The sequence below is a fragment of the Heterocephalus glaber genome, unplaced genomic scaffold, assembly GCF_053883595.1.
Source record: "Heterocephalus glaber isolate CG9 unplaced genomic scaffold, H.glaber_assembly_v1.0 deba00001463, whole genome shotgun sequence".
NCBI classification, from domain to species: Eukaryota; Metazoa; Chordata; class Mammalia; order Rodentia; family Bathyergidae; genus Heterocephalus; species Heterocephalus glaber.
The window spans coordinates 10,328,707-10,347,794 of NW_028258310.1; the positions used below are offsets into that span (position 1 = coordinate 10,328,707).

At 54.4% G+C, this 19,088-nt stretch overlaps 1 protein-coding gene across 3 annotated transcripts in view; it reads left to right on the forward strand.

Moving 5' to 3' along the window:
• Nucleotides 1-1,385: 1,385 nt before the first annotated feature.
• Pdgfrb (platelet derived growth factor receptor beta) overlaps nt 1,386-19,088 on the forward strand; it is a 36,928-nt gene continuing 19,225 nt past the window's right edge. The window contains exons 1-4 of one of the 3 annotated variants that reach the window (XM_021266204.2): nt 1,386-1,842; nt 16,141-16,186; nt 17,121-17,444; nt 18,374-18,547. In XM_021266204.2, coding sequence (XP_021121863.2) covers nt 16,147-16,186; nt 17,121-17,444; nt 18,374-18,547 — 538 coding nt within the window. In that variant the 5' untranslated portion in view covers nt 1,386-1,842; nt 16,141-16,146. Of the gene's footprint in view, nt 1,843-16,140; nt 16,187-17,120; nt 17,445-18,280; nt 18,580-19,088 lie in introns of those variants that run through there. The other 2 variants (XM_004854412.4, XM_087180594.1) reach the window with 2 other exon arrangements.

The following is a 19,088-nucleotide window of genomic DNA, read 5'->3' on the forward strand; positions in this document are numbered from 1 at the left end:
AAATTTGAGGATGTATGCCAGGTGTCCTTAGGCAAGCTGCTTTCCCTCTCTGTGCCAATGTGCCTCTAGACCTTGGTTTCCCCTTCTGAAGAGTGATCATCACAAAGGGTCTTTCCCTTTCTTCCAAGTCACCTCTTCTCAGAGGTGTCACCAGAGTCCTAGGCCGGGGACCTGACCTGGGGGAGTCGAACCAGACCAGGCTTAGCCGCCCATAACCTCAAGAGTCCAGATAGCAACAAGAGTGATGAAGTAAGAAAGGCATTCACTGGACTGGTGGTGTCGCTCAGTGGTAGAGAGCTTGCCTAGCCTGAGAGGGACTGTGGGTTCTATCCCCAGAATCATAAATAAATTGAAAACATTTTATTATTCAGTGTGGTCATACTGGGAAGAAACAGGGGCTCTAGAGTCCCTGGGGTGCTAACGAAAGTTTCAGGATCTTACAGAAGAACTAGGGCAGGATACAAGAGGTAAGCATAGTCAAGGCATCTTGCTCCTACTCAGTCTGGTTGTCTAGATCTGGCTGTCTAGATCTCTGCCTGGACTCTTGAGAACAGCTATTCTTACCTTGGTGGCTTTGGCTTTTAAGGGGGATAAGAGAGGTTAGGTAAATTTAGGCATGACCAATATTTAAATTGCCCTGATGTTTATGTAGAGTTGAGTAGAAATCTGATGCAAAGATTGAGGTAACAAAGAAGACAGCTCCAGGTCCAAGGAGGGCAGCAGAGCTTTCAGTGAAAGCAGCCTCTAACTCAGCCCCTGCTGTAGAGGTGCCCGCTGCCTCCTCAAGCCCCAGGTCGGTATTCCTGAGTCCCTCAGGTCCCTGCCCTCCTGATGGGGCCTGCTTGCCCAGCAGATGCCTCTTCACTGGACAGTGTCCCTCTACTGTGTGCCTGGCACTAGTGCAGTGTCTGCACACAGTAGGTGCTTAACATTCTTGTTTAATGAGTGAATGCTGGCTGAATCAACCACAGATCTGAGGAGAGAGCTTCTTTAAAAATGGAGAAATTGAGGCACAAAGGAAGGACCCTCGTGTGCCCCCCCCGCCCCCGCCCCGCCATGCACCTGGTGCCCTGGCCAGGGGAGATGCACCCAGAAGCAGGCACCAAGCAAGGGAAGCTGGGTCACTCTTCAATAGAAGTGACTCAGTGGCTGGCGTGGGTTGCGGAATTTCTAAACATCTCCTCACATCCTGAGAGAACAGGCAATGGGAGGGAGGGAGCAGAAGGAAAAAGGGAAGAAAAACAAGAAACTTGGGGGAAAAGAAAGAGGGGGGGAAACCCTGAAATTGAAAACAGACGCACACGTCCACCCTCCCTGCCCCACTGCCCCCCTTCTCCCTTCTGGGCCAATCAGAGGCCGCCCTGCAGCCTTTCCCCCAAAGGGAGGGGCAGGGGAGCCCACAGCAGAGAGCTGGGGGCTGCCTGCGCCGGCTCGCAGTCCCTGCACGCCCTATCTGGGACCTGGGATCACTCTGTAAGCAACTTGGAGTCAGACAGGAGGAGATCACCGAGGAGAGACCTGGCCCCTCAGACCCGCACTGTCTGCTGGGCTGGCCAGCACAGAGCCAGGCCCGGGCCAGCCCCTCCTGGCAACTCTGCTCCTCCCAAAGGATGCTTTGGGAGTGAGGCGAGGCTGGCCACTGCTCCCCGTGCAGCAGCCTCTGGTCCTCCTGAGTCTCTGGGAGCCTGGGACAGTCCTGCCTGCCCTTCTGCCCAGCTGTTGCCTGTGCTGGGCCCAGCAGTCTTTCTGATAAGGAGGAAAGGGCAGGAAGGAGGACTTCCTGGAGGGGGTGACAGCCCACAACCTGGGACCGTGTCCACATCAGAATCCATCAGCAACAAGGTAAGTGCAGAGAGAGGGGGATCCCCAGCCCGTGCCCTGTCCTCCTGCCCCAGCCTGTGACTCTTCAGGTAGTTAAAAAAAAAAAAAGGAAAGTATTTTTAACAAAACCAGATGGGAGGTGACTGGTTGGCTTCCAGTGATGTCAGGGCCGGAGGAGCCAGTCTTCTCCCTGGGGTGAATGACTGCTGCACCCTCAACCCTGCTACCCCAAGGTCCCACTACCCCCTACTCTATTCAAACAATGCCTAGAGACTTTGGGGTGTGCATTGGGGCCTGTGGGGGTGGGGAAAGCTGGGAGAGGCCAGAGAGGGAAACTGAGAGATGGCTACAGGGCATATAGAAAAGGACCCATCAGGGGAAGGGGACTTTGTTCCTAACAATCAGTCTGGCTTTAGGCCAGTCAGCTGCCAGGCAACCTTTGGGGATTTAAATGGATTTGCAAATTTTCCAGATTCCTAAGATGTCCTTCCAAAACCCCAGCCGCTGGGAAAGTTTGCATGAAGGGGGCTGCAGCCAGGGCCTAGCAGTCCTGCAGCTGGGGCTGGAGGCCTGGGATCCAGCAGTCCCGGCCTGGGGGCTCCTCTGTGAGGAAAGTTGCAACTGGGCCATTTCCTTCTGTCCCAGGCGACTGCTCAGGCCTCCTTACTCTGTCCCTACTTCTGGGCTCCACTGCTTCTCCACTCCATCCTAAAACGAAAGTCTGATCACAGCATCTCACTGCATGCTGGGTGGCCAAGTATTCAGAGTATCTCCCACAGTGCTCACTGTGCACATGAAAGTGTCTCCTACGATGCTCCCACAGCCACGGGATTGCAGCCCCATAGCTAGTAAGTGGCAAAGCTTGGAGAGGATACAAGCTTCCACTACCCCACTGCTCCAGACCTGGGCTTTTTGTTCCTAAATTTGTCCCAGGATTTTCAGAAGGAATTTGCACCATCCTGCCCGTGGGCATTTGCCCTCCCCATTCTCCCTGCCTGGAATGCGCTTCCTCATCACTTTTCTTTGGGAGGGGGGGCCCTGCTACTCCATCTCTTCCAGGTAGCCTTCCCAGGTTCCTCCCATCTTCCCGGTGATGACCCTGCACCTCGAACTAGCCTTGCTGAGGGCTGGCGACCCTCTCCTGTTCCTGTTCTGTGTGCATGGCAGAGATTTTTTCGGCTCTGAGTTTTGTTGTTTTGTGTTCTGTTCCTAATACCCGGCCTTGGTTCCCCTGGTGGCAGGGAAGAGGGACTCCTGCCTTGCTTCCAGAATATTAGGTAGCATTTTTCTGTGGAAAGCAGGGACAAGGGGTCTCTGTGACCCTCAGAATGCACAGAGGCCTCTAACAAGATGTCCTGACCTTATGCAACCCTTTCCTGTCTCCAGACAGGGAGCCCTGAATCCACAGCATTGGGGGGCACAGTCAGGGTAGTCACCGTCACCGAGCACCAGCTACACACAGGCAGAGTTTGGTATGACACCAGCAAGGCATTGAAATCGGTCTTGTTATTGTCCCGTTTTACAGGTGAAGAGCCCCAGGTATGTAGAGGGTAAGTGAATTTCCAGGTCACACAGTAGAACTAGAGCTGGTATTTAGGTGGAAGTCTGCCTGAATCCAAAGCTGGAATCCTGGATACCCAGAGAGCTGCCCCTGGTTAGCAGCAGGGAGATTCCATCCTCCCCCAGAGCCTGCTTCTGGTTCCAGTACCTTCCCCAGCTCAAAGTGCAGTCCCAAGTCTGACTGCTGTAAGGTCCACCCGGCCTGGCATGGTCCTGAGGGAAGAAAGAGGCCATCTGGTCAGCACCTTCCTTTCAGACAGTAGTTATCAGACAGCCTCCCTCCTCTGGGAAGAAGAGTGAGGGCTTGTAATTGTCCACAGATGTGGGGCAGCCAGTGGAAAGCACTGTGACTTCAGGGTCAGCAGACCCAGTGATTCCCCTGGCTCTATTCAAATCCACTGTGTAGCTAACCTCAGACAGGGGTATTGGTTCTTGGGGCTACTTCTACATCTGGGAGTAGTGGGTACTGTTGGATAAGCACCACCAGGCTTGGGCATCAGATGACTGTGGATTCACCTCTGATTCAGCTTCTGGCTGACCATGTGCCCCTGGGCCAGTGTTTTGCCTCTCTGAGCTTCAGTCTCCTCTGTGAGCAGCAGAGCACCATTTAGTCTCCATTGGGTAACAGCATAGGAAAGGTTCTTAGTACAGTCCCTGCACTTCAGCATTGGACCTGGGGCCACTGGGAAGAGAGGGTGCTGCTCCCTGCCTCTTGCATGTAACCACTTGGCTGCAGCAACCCACAAAGGCCTCTGCAAAGAAGGAATGTGGACACTGTGGACATTCTGAAGTCCCACTTCATCCTCAGGCAGAGTTCACAGTCTGGCCCTGTGACCAGCTGTCTTCAGGCTGCGAGAAGGGACTCTAGGCACTTTGCTCTGGACAGGGTGCAGAGTGTGGTGAGGAGGGGGAAGGAACAAGAGGGTCCCTAGATATCCCTGAAATGCCCACCCCTGTTTTGCAGATGATTCAGAACCCTGTGACAGTGGGTCTTGGGAACAGGGCTTTGTTCACAGACTCTGGAAGTGGGGGTGGCCCCTCCCCAAGGTCAGAGCTGTGGCACCTGAGCCACAGGAGTGTAGGCAGGATAATCTAATGGGAACCAGCCCTTTCTATGTGCATTTTAATTGTGTTTGTCCATTACCTTGTAGTTTACTGATGTAGTCCTCAGCACTTAGAATATACTTGGCATTCAAGAAGTTCTTCATAAATGTTTGCTGGATTAATTTAAACATTGCAACAACCTTGAAGTGTAGGTACAGACTTTACTGATGAAGAAATGCTCACAGACGGAAAGTCAGTTATGTAGAGTCCCACAGCTAGGAAGTGGAGGACCTGGGATTTATCTCTAAGTGTTTCTGACTCCAGAGCCCTGTGATGCAAGGCTGGGTGGGGCCTGGGGACCCAGGTGCACTCTGAGGACTTGCCTCAGCTCTGGGACCCTTTGGCATTCCACATAGGGTGTGGAACCCTAGAAAGCCATGTGGCTGTGGGCAAGCTGGTCCCTCTCTGGGCCTCATCCTCTCATCAATCCGTCAAACAAAGAGGTCAACCCTGATGATTGCACAGGCCCTTCCAGCTCTAAACAGTTCCAGGATTCTAAGCCCCATCAGTCCAGATTGGCAGCCCAGATTGGCAGCCGCACAGGCCTGCTGTGTACTCAGGCAGGGATCATGCATATTTAACTTCACAATGAAAGGAGTTTTTCTTACATTTTCTCTACACATTACAGAAAGAGGTCAGGATCAATGACTGCTAATGGAAAACTTGAACCTGCAATAACAAGGAGGAGCTTTTTAACCATTAGAGGGGCCCTTCCTCAGAGAGCTCTGAGGGCATGTTCCTGCAGGGCTTAGAAAGCCACGTCCCTGGATACTGAGAGGCAGGAGGGCCTATTAGGGTGGGAGACAGTCTTTAGGTCTTTCCAGCACTGAACTTTCAAACCCCCTAGGGTTTGACTTTAAGAGGAAGCAAAGCTTTTGCCCAAATCAGTGAGGGGTCTAGAGGCGAGGAAGAAAAGGACACAGAGACTCACCTCTGGGGTGTGGAAATGGAGTCCACACACTTGAGTCCAGTGTGGAAGCCCACCTCCTGCCCTCCCATGCCTTCAGGAAAAGAGCTACCTGAGTCCCTCAACTCAGGCCCCAGCCCCCCTCTCCCAAAATGCTTTTCAGGGCAGCCCACTTCAGCATACTGCAGGAGGCTGGAAATCAAAGTGTGCTGCTCTAATTGCATTAATACTCTTGCACCTGCTTCACAGAAGGGCTGTTTGATATCTTGAGTACCCGAGCCTTTCATCTGCCAGAGACGCCAGCTTCTCCACCCCATGTTGGAAAGGGCTGTCCCTTGAGAGGACCGGCAGGTCAGGAAGTTTCCCAAATGTCCAAGATGAAAAGGGGTTTTGGGGTCACCTGATTTGACTTCCCTCTTTTATGGGTGGGAGCCTGAGGTCCAGAGTGGGGAGGGAGGCACTGAAGGCTGTGCAGATCGTGGGTGATGGTGTGGAGCCTGGGATCTGAGCTTTCCTCTGATTGCCCTGTAGGCTGCATCTTCACCAGTGCTTAAAGACCTGGAAGGCCCAGCTCCACCTCTGTCACCCCAGGCTCAACCTCAGACTTGCTGGGGTGAAGCTAGGAGCGGATTTGAGCTGGAGAGGAGCAAAGAAAACATTTTTATGAAGGATGGGGACCCACCCCACCCTGGGTAGTTTCCTGCCACTGAATCTTTGGGCATATCACTTCTCCATTCTGGCCATGTTTCCTCTTATGTAAAGAGTAGAGAGGGCAAGGGAGTTTCTCAGAGACCCTCCTTGAGGGCAGCCCCATCTGGGCTCCTTGTGGCTGTTTTACCACATTCTTGCAGCTGCTCTGGATACTTTCATTTCCTGGAAAGTGGAACCCCAAGAGTTGTGACCCCACCAGCTTCTCCACTTCTGAGGCTAGGCCTAAGTGGGAATGGGGCATGGGGGTCAGGGCTCAGCTTTATAAACATGCCGGAGAAGCCTTGGCCCCTCCTAATCCAGGGCACTGGGCTGGAAGGTAAAAGTTCAAGTCTGACCCAGTGGGCTGTGACTACTATCATACCTGTCCTTATCAGCTCCCAGCTGGGGCCTGTCTGTGGGATCTATAGTGAAGCGGTGAATGGGTGAATAAATACACGGCAGATGAACAAATGGACTGGTGGATGGATGGCTGGGTGGACAGATGGTGGTCTCCCTGTCAGTCCGGGGAACAGGGTGACTTCACGTTTAGAAGACCCACACTTGGTTTAATGCTTTTCAGTCACTCTTGAAGTTTTTAATACTTTTTAAGAAGGAGCCCTGCCTTTTCATTTTGCACTTGTCCCACAGATTATGTAGCTGGTCCTTCCAGAGAGTCCAGGCTGGATTAGGGGTGGTTTTATCCTGGAAACTGGCCTCTCTGACTCCATTGGCCCATCCAAATTCATAGCTTCCCACAAGGTGCCAACCTGTTCATGTTACTTTCCTGCTGGAGGGCCCCTGTCTCCGTCATGATTGGCATACAGAATTACTGCTGACCAGCCAGCAGCCAGCCACCCACTAGCACCATCGACAGCCTGAAAAGTTGGCTTTGTAGTGCCTCCAGAGCAAAGCCAAGACCCTCACCCAGCACCCCAAAGTTTACTTCCTTTCCTGCCCCTCACCTACCTCTTTGCTGAAGAACCTCAGTTTCTGGCCTAGCAGATCTCTCCCTGCCCTTTCTCTCAGATACCTTGCCGTCTCCCACTCTCTAGCTTTGCTTGCACAGAGTCCTATGGAGTACTCTACTCTGGCATCATCTTCCAAAGAACCCAACTCAACCTAGCTCAAGGGCTGGAGGCCCAGCTCAATGCCAACTCCCCCAGGAAGCCCTATTCCCCTCCCTACTGTTTACTGAGCATCTATTATGTGTTGAGTGCTCTTTGTCTTCTCTAACCCTTATGGGGAAAAGGGAGTCTCTTAGGCCATTTTCCAGGAAATAGAGACTCAGAGAAGTTAAACTCATAGAGGACACACAGTGATGAGGGAGGGGAGTTGGGACTTGGACCTTGAATTAAGTGGCTTCAAGACAGACCTGCTGTTCCCAGCCTGGCTAGGTTCCCATGCCATTTCCCTCCCCTGAGTGGCATCAGGCATAGCCCACTGGTTCCATATGTCTGCTCTCCCTCTACCAACCTGCCCCATCATCTCCCTGGAGGGAAAGAGTCACCATTACCTACCCTTCCTCATCCCCCAGCCTAGTGAGTCCTATGTTACTAGGAGGCAGCTGAGGCCTCAGGCCAAGGGCCAGAAGAGCTCATGCTACACAGCTCTTTGGTCTCCTGAGCACTGTGGGCATCTATAGAGCAGGGAAGAAGCAGTCAACAGTCAGTGGACTGGGAGGCATTAGATATGTCTTCTGGCCCTCTGCTGGTCACTCGGTCACTCAGTGCAGGAGAACGGGCCACCACTGCCCATACCCATGATAACGGCAGCTCTAGTTTGTCACAAGCATCTCTTCCGAGCAGCCTATTCTGGCAGGGTCTCAGCTGTGCACTCAAGGCCGTGGGAGGGAGGGAGGGACTTATTCTCCTGTCAGTGAATGATTAAGAAGCTGGCCTGTAGCTTTGCAGAAGGCTGTGTGCCAGGCCCTGTCCTAAGCATTTGGCTGTGTTAACTCCATCAGCACCCTCGATGGCTCTGTGACAGACCTCAATTTACATATGAGGAGACCAAGGCACAGAGAGGCTAAGTAACAGTCAGTAGAGAATCAGAGGATGAAGGCTGAAGAAAGAGGTGGAGGAACAGATGCCCAGAAAATGACAGGGTACACGAAACATGGATGTTTCCCTTCCTCCTGCTCCGCTGCCCAGGAGGGCTCTGAGGGGAATGTCAATGCTCCATAACTGGCACCAATTCATGGCGATTGGTGTCGTTAGCCAGCTACCCCTGCCTGATTTGTGGGCTCTGGTCTGGTAGGGGAAGGCTGCATGCTGGTGGGTCAGTATGAACAGGCCCCAAGGCCTGCCTGCCCCCTGCCCACTTGGCTCTGAGAATGCGTTCTCTCTGCGGCCCCCAGCCCGGCCCATGGCTGATCCCAGGCTGGCAGCAGCCCTAGGAACAGAAGGTTTGCTTGTCTGTGCCTGCCGCACCCCCTCCTCAGCCCCAGCCTGGGACCCCTCGCAGGGGCTCCTTTGGCTGCCAGGGCCTGGCGCTCCCTGTTGCTATGGCACTGGCCGGAGACGGGGCTCTGGAGGGTGGGGGGCAGGGAGGGCAGAGAGGGGCAGCAGAAGCCTGGAATTCTGCAGCTGCTGAGGCCTGGTGCCCTGTGCATGGTGCAGAGGGCACTGGGGCCCACAGGGGCAGGCCCGTGGCAGAGCTGACCACACACCTGGCTTGACGCTGGCCACTTCATCTCAGAGGCCTTTGGGACAGGGCCAGATCCAACCTTAGCCTTCCTTTAATCTTAGCAGCTGACCGTCAGGCTCTCCAGTGGAGTTGCAGAAGGGTTCCGAGTTCTAGCCTTCCCTGGGCTTTCAAAGTACAGGGTGGCCTGGGGCAGGACTTCAGGACACACACTGCTCCTCAGTGAGGATAGAGACAGGATCCTGGCCTTCAAGGATCTTCCAGTCCTGAGAGCCCGGATTCTCTGTGGCCTCAGTAGAGTGAGCTCCTCATGGAAGCAGTTCTCAGTGGGCAGAGTTGTTTCCAGGCAGGAGATGGGTAGACTTGCATGGCAGTTAGAAAACAGGTTTTGGACTCAGACCAGCCTGAGTGTGCATCCTAGCTCCTCTGCTTACTGTAGATGTGACCTCGGGCAAGTTTCCAGATCTGTCTGAGACTCAGTTTCCTCTCTGTGAAATGGGAATAGTGAGTGTACACCCTTACAGAGCTGTGAGTAGGAAACCAGATACCCACATCATCTCATTTAGCAGAGTGACTGGCTTTTGTTTGTTTTCAGATTGGGATAGCAGAATGTTAAGTGGGGAGGAAGATGTTCTGGACTTGGGCTGAGGAGGCTGGTGCATAGATGCAGGACCAACAGGTAGAAAATGTGTCTGGACAGATTGTGCTCAGTGTAGTAAAAATGATCTCTATAGTCTGACCTCTGAGGATCTTGAGTTGCCCCAGAATGGAGAGGCCCACAGGTGAGGTTGGAAGTTCCGTGCCATGATTGGTATGCAGTTGCCGGGAAGGTAGGGCAGGTGGGAGTAGGTTATGTGTATGGCCCCTTACAGCCTGAAGACTGGGACTCTGAAAAATAGCGTGGCTCTCTCACTTTCTGTCAGCTTCACTTCCGTAGCTCAGAAGGGTATGAAAGAGGGAAAGCATCAGGAGTGAGGGGGAGAGAACAGGCCCCACTTTGTATGGTGGGGGAGCAGTCCTGCCCTCTCCTCTTTGTGGGGCTCCACATCACTGCCTCCTGCCTGAGGAAGGTGGCTATGGGGGGCTGTTGAGCCCATGTGCTCAGGGGCCCATTTGCCCAGAAGTGAGCACTGCAGCCACTTTTGCCATGCTCTGTGATCTTGGGCAAGTGCTCTGACCTGTCTGTATCTCAGTTTCCTCAACTGTAAGACAGGAAATCAGTATCATGTCACGGGATGGGACTGTACATGTGAACATGGGTCCATGGGAACCGTACGGTGTTCTGGGGGCTTGTGAGGCCACTGCCTAGGCGGTGGGGGGGGGTAGGTAAATCCTAAATCAAGAGTAGCTATTATTTATTCCTGTTATCTTCAAGGCCACCTAAGCCTCTGTTCCTTTTGAAAGGGCTATAAGGGAAGGCCCAAATGGGATCTAGGGGATTGTGAGCCAGGCACCCACCCGCCTGGGCAGAGCCAGCTCAGATGGGCTGGAGTGGGCTCTGAGGCTGAGCTGGGGAGGCCAGTGGGGCACCGTGGGAGGCAGGAAGTGCTTCCTGGGCAGGCGGCCGGCGGCCGGCAGGGATAAGCAGTGGGGCCTCCCTCCCTCTCTGACCTCCTTCCCAGGCCGGTTCCCAGCCTGTGTGGGGACCCAGGCCCCCTCCTTTGGGCTCCCAGAGGCCACAAGGCCCACACTGAGTGCTTTCCCACGCGCCGTTCCAAGTAGCTGGGCGCCCTGTGCGCACTCCAGGCCGAGGGTGTGATGAGGGCTGTGAGCGGAGGGGTCCCAGCAGGGCGGGCAGCCCGCTCTTTATCGGCCTGGCTCTGTTCCAGACAGATGTTTCATTTTATTTTGGGCTCCTGAAAAATAGGTCATTTTCTTCCGTTGTGTCCCTGGGAGGCCGCCTGGGGAGAGGGGTGGAGTGGAGACTGACTGGGCCCTGGGAGCTGGGCGGGCAGCGGTCTCCCTTCAGCCAGCCACGGCTCCTTCAGTCAGTCACAGTGCTGTGGAGGTGGCGTGGAGGGCCACGGAGGGGCTGGAGGAGGACGGGCAGAGGGGTGCTGCAGGAAGTCCCTGCGGCTGGGGCAAGGGGGACAGGCTGGGCGGGCAAGTGCACCAAGGCAGCCGCATCTGGGCTGAAGGAGTCTTCCCCATGGCCGGTGGGACCAGCACTGAGCCCCTCCTCGCGGCCCCCGCTTGCCCAGTTCCTGCTGCTTTGTTCAGAGGGACTCTAGGTACCCGGAGAACGGGAAGAACTCTGGTCTAGAAGCAACGTGGACTGGAGTACAGGCCCGGGTCCCTGCTCCTCCGCTGCATGGCTCGGCTGTCTGTGTGCCCTCTCGGTCACCCTGTCTGCTCCTGAGGGAGACTCACTGTGTAGGGATGCATGCAGAGCCTTCCTCAATAGGCTGAAATGGGGCAGAAGATTGAGGGGGCAGGGAGAATCTCTGCTCCTTCCCAGGTCCTCCCCAGCTGGTAACAGTGTCTCCACTCTGAGGACCCTGCTCTCCTGGCTCCCAGAATGAGACTTCCTGACCTGGGCTGCAGATCACACCCATGTTGTGGCCACACAGGCCAGGCTGCCATGCTGGGCCGTGCTGCAGCCACTATGCTCTCTGGCAGCTGGCGAGAACTCCATCCCCAGCTCCACATGCTGCTTGCCCCCACACACTCCCAGGCCAGGAACTGGCTGCCTCCTTGGAGCTGAGTCATGGCATCCTGCCTGGGGCCCCTCCCCAGCATTCCAGCTCCACACAGCTGCCTTCCAGAGCAGGATCCCCAGAGCCACAACATGCCAGCCTGACAAGTTCTCCCACCCCATGGTACAGATGGGGACCCTGAGGCCCAGAGAGGGGCAGGACTGTAATACAGGTGGTGACAGAGCTCAGACTAGAATCCGGGTCCCTTACTCCCACCCTGAAGTTTGTGAAATGTCCCTGTCATGGAGGAGAAAGGACAAGGCTGAGGGTCAGGAATCGAGTCCGTGTCTACATGCGAGCAACTTAGCAAGTGTCTTCTCTGAGTCTGTCACCGGCCTGTGCCTGACGGTGCAAGGAGTGACCACAGCGTGTTGCGGAGGGGGAGGGCCAGCAGTTGCAGTCTGGGCCCTGGGCCTGGAGCACCTCACAGCTGAGCAGGGGCTGTGGGAGGGGCTGCCTGGTCGGGTGAGCTCGAGCACCCCGCTGTCACCTGAGCCATCCTGCTTAGACCCAAACATGGGTCCTCCTCTTGCTTTCATGGTCTAACTCAGTTTCCACACTTGTGCGGTGGGGCCCAAGGAAGGGGTTGAATCAGAACGATCCCTGAGGGCTGTGGAGCTGTGGCCTTCCCAGACTGACCTGTGACCTCATGACCAGGCCGCCTCCTCCTCCTTCTCCCTCAGGCCTCCTGTTTATTCGAAGCATCCCTGGCCCCAGAGGCCTGCACCAAGCACCTTCCTCCTGATGGCAGGGCTTCTTCCGCCCCATCTCACTGCCATTCCTGCCCAGCCTGTTCTCTGCACTGAAGGCTCCACATTCTAAACCAGCTCAGGAGCAACTCAGTGCTGCTATTTGACCTCCGTATCCTCTCAGAAAATGGCATCGTCCCCCCAGCACATATACATTCCTGTCCCCCACTATTTCAAGCCAGAAACAGATGCAGGCTCATCTATGAACCTTACCTCTTCAGTCCCCCGAGCTTCAATCATCAAGTCCTGTTGATTCTTGCTGAATTAATCTCAAACCTTCTGTGTCTTTCTCTCCCACCCACTGCTCTCTGTCTAGCCCCACCCAGACAGTGGTGACCAGAGAAGTGGTGTGGTGGGGGCACAGAGCACAAAGTCACACTGGCCCATTTCATCTCTACCCTTATCCGGCTTTGCATTCCTAAACAAATTTCTAAGGTGCTCTGTGCCTCAGTCTTCTGCCTATAAAATGGAAATGATTGTTGTATCCAAGTGAGTCACTACATGTCAAGTTCTCAGAACTGTACAGAACATGCAGCTGTCTTGCTTATCTGTGGGTGCATGCAGATATGTTCAGGGGCATTTGGGGTGCCATGTGCACATGTTCTGTGCATGTCATATGTGCTGATCTCTTACACGTGGGTGCTTCTCCAGTGGGCATGTCTGTGTGTGCTGGGCACGGTGGGAGCTGTATATGTGCGGTGCTCAGTGTGGGATGCACACGGGTAGTGCCTGTATGGGGGCTGGGCACACTTGCAGCCAGCTACACATGTACGGGTTAGGCAGGAGCGTGTGAGCAGGCGCGTAGGCAGGCGTCTGCTGTGTCCATGTGCTCACCGTGTGCAGGCCTCTCCCGGGCAGTGATGCAGTCCCCCCTCCCCTGCTGCCTTGTGTCGTGGGAGCCTCGGGACCCCGAGGGAGGGAAGCTGTGCTGGCGGATGTGGCTAAGATAGACTAGATTTATTTAGATTAAGGCGGTGGGAAAGGAGTAGAGAATTGTATGTGCTTATTGGAGGGAAGGCTGGGGCTTTGAGAATGATCCCCTAGACATGTTTGCTCCCCTGGAATTGGGGCCCTCACTCTTCTCCTTGAGGGGTCCCTCTGATTCATTGTGAACTGGGCAATGATCCCATCTTTGGACCTCTGTCTTCCAACTTGGCTTGTATGGGGGGGGGTGGTGTCTCGGAGACTTCCTGGCTCACAGCATGCTCTCCCTGGGCAAAGGGAAGGTGCTTGGGATCCCTTCTCCTGTCTGCTCCTCCCTAGGTGGACGGTGTGGCAAATAGGGGTGCCTGCTTCCTAACTTCCTAATCTTAGGTGGCTCTTCCCCAGAGCACAGCTCCTTCCCTGATGAAGGGATGCTGTCACCAGAAAGCCACCACCCCATGTCAGCTGCCTGGGCCTCCTGGTCAGCTGGAACTATAGCTGCCACCAGGAAGTACAGAGTGGTCTCTAAGGCATCAACTGGGCAGCTGGGGTGCCAGAGTCATCCAGACAGCCCAGGAGGTCACTTCTGAGTGCCCAAAGCCCTACTCTGCTACCTTCCAGCCCTCTAGCTTGCTGTCCTTTCCACTTTTGCCCTATGCCAAATCCTGGGCTTCCACATCTCAAGTTCATTTGTCTGGAAGGTACCTGGAAGGTTGTCGTCTGACTCCTAAGTATATAAAGGGAGAATATAAGGTGCAGGGAGGGAATCATCTTGTTAAAGTCCACACAGCAAGTCAGTGACCAAGTGGTCAGAGTCACTCAGTACAGAAAGGATTCTCTTGTGACTCTGGCCTCAGAAATGTAGTCCCCTCCCTTCTGGTCAGCCTCTACTTTCTTCAGCCACCCTGCTAAGAATAATGATGACTAGAACTTCTCTTTGGCTGTCAAAAAGGCAGAACTTGAGAAGAGGGACAGCTGTTTGAGATGAGCCACCCAAACTTCTCTGTGTATGGATGGGGAAACAGAGTCCCAAAGAAGGTGGGAAACCCATTCTCACAGGGGGTTCCAGGTCCCTGGGAGCTGAAACCCTTAATTCATACAGTCAAGCCGGTCCAAGCCTTGTAGGGCGTCCTTCCCCAAGAATGCTGCTCCCTCTCTGATCTTACTGGTCCCACTGGCTGAATCCACCTTTTTGCTGGGTGAGAAGGTCATGATTCTGTGCCTCTCTGGGCCTCTGCTGGCTATTCTAAAAGGGCTCCTCCTGGCCGAGTCTTGGAGGCTCTAAGCCATCCCCAGGCCTGGCCTGTCAGGAGAGGGCCTGAACTGGAGAGCACAGGGGAGCGCTGCACTGGAAGAGGGTCGGGGGCTGCATGCCATGAGGTCCTAGCCCACTCGGCCAGCCCAGCCTTCAAGAGCCAGGCCAGCCCCCTTGCAGTGACCTCGCATCTCCTGGCCAGCAGGCCAAATTCCTCCTTTAGAATAATAAACAGTGTGGCCAGCCAAGGAGGCTGGAAGGGAGGGGCAGGGAGTCTGTGATGCCCCCTCCCCCAGCCTGGGCTGCTCATGATTTTCTTTGGCTCGGACCTCTGGCAGGAAGGGGAAAGCCAGAGGGGCACCCTCCTAGGGGCAGATGGGCTGTCTGGGCACTGCTCCATCCTGCCCGAGGATGTTGGGAGTCCAGCAAGATGGGTGGCACAGGAGGCTTGGGAGTGGGGATGCTGTGGAGGAGCATCAGGCGGGCTGGGCTTTGACCTTCAGAGCAGTTCAGAGGAGAGAGGAAAACATGAGGGAACCCTCAGGTAGGCCAGTCTGAAGGGAGGGGAGGAGCAGGAGAAGAGCAGATTTGCTCAGATTGCTTCCTGGGGCACTGGGTCTGCACCCCGGTGTGTGAATCCAGCCCTGATGGGTGGCATACGCCACTGTTCCCTTTTGAGAGATGGAGACTCAGCCACAGAGATGGCTGTGGCACAGGACATTGTGTGGTGGCTCAGATCCAGCTCCCCAGTTTAGAACTGAGACCAGAAGGGTGTGATGAAGTGGGGTGAGCTGGACTTGTGCTGCCCTGTCATGTGGGTACTTCCTATGTTTTTTGCTCTGTGACCCTGTCCATCTCATTCCACTCCAGGTTGCAGGCAGCCCCTCGATATCCCTGGCCATTGGTGATGATCTGGGATCCAAGGCATGGCTGCCAAGAGAGGAACGGAGCAAAGACCCATCCAATTCAACCTGTCTTATCTCCCTCTCTCTGTGCCTGGAACACTGCATTTCTGCGCATCTCCCCTCATGCTGTCTCCATCTTTGCCTTTCTCTGCTTCCTCCTTCCAGCTCTTTGTCTCCCTCCCACAGGGCCTGCTTTGGGGCTCTGGGCGAACTTCTTTTCTTCTCAGAACCTTAGTTTCCCCATCTGGGCAGCAGGGGTGGTGGTTGAGGCTTCAGTGGTCCCTAAGAACCTCCAAAGCCTGCCAAGCTCAAAGATGCCTCTCCTAGGCCCAGCCCTGGACCCCTCTCTCCTGGGCCTCTCAGTGCTCATCTGGGCTGGGTGGAGGGGGCCAGGCCCACCCCCCACATTCCACAGCCCTGACTCCCCCGCTTCCCTTACCACAGCCGCCTCCATTTCCTGTTGTGCTTGTGGAGCTGTGGGAGTTCTCTGGGTCCTGGCTTATCCCCTCCTTCTCCTTCAGGCCTTTCATCACACTTTCCTAAATATTTGTCCTGGCAGATAAGAACCTGGTATTGGAACTGTCACCCAGAGGACAGTCTGTCAGAGCTGGTGGCCCCTGGACACTATCCAGCCCAACTTCCCCACCCCTACTATACATGCAGGGAAACTAAGGCCCAGAGAGGCAAAGGACTCAGCCAAGCCCACAAGAGAGTTAGAAACAGGAGCGAGGGCCCGTGGTTACTTGTGTCCTCTTAGCCTGGCAACAGCTGGCATTTGACTTCAGCCCCACCAGCCCCACAGACATGGAGGCTGGTGGTCCAGTCAAAGGCTTACTCTGCAGGGCCAGGTGCTATGATGGGCCCTGACTCCTATTTCACTCCACAGGCCAATATGCAGCTTCCATGTGTGATGCCATCTCCGGGCCTTCAAGGTAGGTAGACTGGGAGCAGGAGCAGGGGTCCAGGGGAGCCACTAAACAGGTCCTGGAGCTGGCAGGGGCAGTGCATGTTAGCACCAGGGTGTGAGTCCAGAAGCATGGGGTTTGTTCTTGAGCCTCAATTTCCTATATTTCAAGAGCATTTCTGTGGAGGCCTCCTTCAGCTGCCCATTTCTCAGCTCAAAAACCATCTGTGACCCCCGCCTAAAGCTCAAATCCTCTGCTTGGCCTTCCTCCCTCACACCTGCTGGGAATCACCCAGCCTGCCATCTCTCCCCAGTCTGACAGATTACACGATTTCAACTCTCTAGGGGCTGGCAGATGCCCAGGCTCTCAATGACTAGCAAGGCCTTCGGACAGACTTCTGTCAGATGGACTATCTGACTGTCGTCCTGCTGCTTGAGGGACGTGGCTTACACACCCTGCCCCAAGGAGGTCATGGGTGAGGGGAGGACAGATCATTTGACACACACGCACCCCTACCTTCCAGCCCCAGGGGCCTCAGTGTCTCTCCTGACCCAGTCTGCCCCCACTCTAAGCTACCTGAGTCCCCACCCAAGCAGGGCCACCTCTGGGCTTCCCCAGAACCTAGGCAGCTGGGGGCAGCTAGAGGGAGGAGGCCCAGAGAGTGACCTGGGAAGTAATGTAGGAACTAGAGGCCTGGGAATTATTTCCCGAGGATTTCCTGACTCCTTCTGCCTACTGCCCAAACATAGCACTGTGGAAGGACTCAGAGAGGGGGACTGAGACAGAGGCCGGAAGGAGTCCCTGGGAGCTACAGTGGGTATGCAGGCCCCAGAGCCATGGGCAGAGGGCTCCTCTCTGTTAGACAGGGATTTGTGTTCTTTGCGGACTTGGTGGCTTCTGGAGTGGCTCTGGGGGATGTCCTGAGGCCTCTGTGCCCTGACAGCCAACACCTCTCCCAAAGGCCAGTTGCTGTTGCTGCCACTGCTGTTGCTGCTGGGACCACAGATCTCCCAAGGCCTGGTCATCACGCCCCCTGGGCCAGAGCTGGTTCTCAATCTCTCTAGCACCTTTGTTCTGACCTGCTCGGGTTCGGCTCCAGTGGTGTGGGAACGAATGTCCCAGGTACCCCCACAGGAAATGGTCGTGACCCAGGATGGCACCTTCACCAGCGTGCTGACACTGACCAATGTCACTGGCGGAGACACAGGAGAATACTTTTGCACCTACAACAGTTCTGTCGAGCTGGAGCCCAGTGAGCAGAAGCGGCTGTACATCTTTGTGCCAGGTAAGGATCTTGGCTTACATACCCACATGCTCCCTCTTCTCCACTGAGGCATCAGGGGAAGCTTGGAGGCTCCTTCAATGACACCGTGAAGTTCAGCCATCTTAGAAATGGAGACAAATTATGGAGGCCATCCCAGCTCAGACCAGGAGTGTGTTTGTCCCCACACATTGGCCTGGATATCTTCCTGCTTCCTGCCAGCCAGCCCGATTCCTGCCACCTAAGAACTCTGTATTCTCAGCTGCTCCATTCTGCTCTGTCTTGGCCCTGTTATCCCAGCTTCCCTGTTCTTCAAGCTCCAGGTACCAGCCACACTTCAACTTGGGGCTTGTTTTCTTCTCTCCCTGGGACTCAATACCACTGTTAGAGATGAAAGGAGCCTCTGAGACCTATCTTAGCCCAGGTTTGCTGCTATAACATACAACCCGAGACTGAGTAATTTATAATGAACAGAACTGTATTGGCTCACAGTTCTGGAGGCTGCAAAGTCCAAGATCAAGGGCCCAGCATCTGGTAAGGGTCTTCTTTTTGCATTATCCCATGGATAAAGGCAGAAGGGGGAGAAAGAGTAAGAGGTGGCTGAACTTGGGCTTTTATTATGGCACCTGTCTACCCTTGGGGTACACATGGCCTAATTACCTCTTAATACTATTAAAAAGATAATTATATGCCAAGGAGCTTTGGAGATGACCAATGTTCAGACCAAAGCAGCATCCTTACTGTGTGCTGGGGAGACTGAGGGCCAGATAGGGGAAGAGTCTTGCTCAGAGTCACATGGAATTCACAGCTGGCCAGAACCCATTTTTCCTGACCCTCATTCTTGGTTCCTCTTCTGGCAGATCCCAGCATGAGCTTCCTCCCGATAGACCCTGAGGATACATTTGTCTTTGTCACGGAGATAACTGACCCCACCATCCCATGCCGAGTTACAGACCCCCAGCTGGTGGTGACACTGCATGAGAAGAAAGAAGACATCCCTCTACCTATTCCCTATGACCACCAGCGAGGTTTCATTGGTACCTTGGAGGACAAGACCTACATCTGCAAAACCACCATTGGGGACAGGGAAGTGGATTCTGATGCCTACTATGTCTACAGCCTCCAGGGTGAGTCCCCTTTCTGGCTCGATGTTTAGCAGAGACAGAGAAAGAACCCTTTACAGTTTACCAAGTGTGTAACTCATTTGTCACTGGGTTCACACAGTAGCCATGGGAGGAAGATAGTTTTTCCTTTATCTTACAAATGAAGAAACTGAGGCTCAGAGAGAGGACAGTGTTTGCCCAGTCATGGAATGCATTAGTGGCAGAGCTGGGCTGCATAATGCGGTGGGAAAAGGCACAGGCTTTCAAACCAGCTTACTTTGAATTGCAGCTCAGCCGCTTCCATCTGAATAATTATGTTCAAAGCATATGATCCCTTTGAGCCTCCTTCTCCCTCTATAAAATGAGGACGATAATAACTGCCTACCTTGTGGGGTTATTGTGAAGATTAAATGAAACAAAAGATGGAAGGGAACCGGCACAGAGAAGCTCTCTAAATTATTCCTGTACTTAGATTCCAAGGATACTTTTACTTCTAGACTGTTAGCCCTTTCTAGAGCATTAACTCCATGGGGACAGAGATTTTGTCCATCCGATTCCCTGCTAT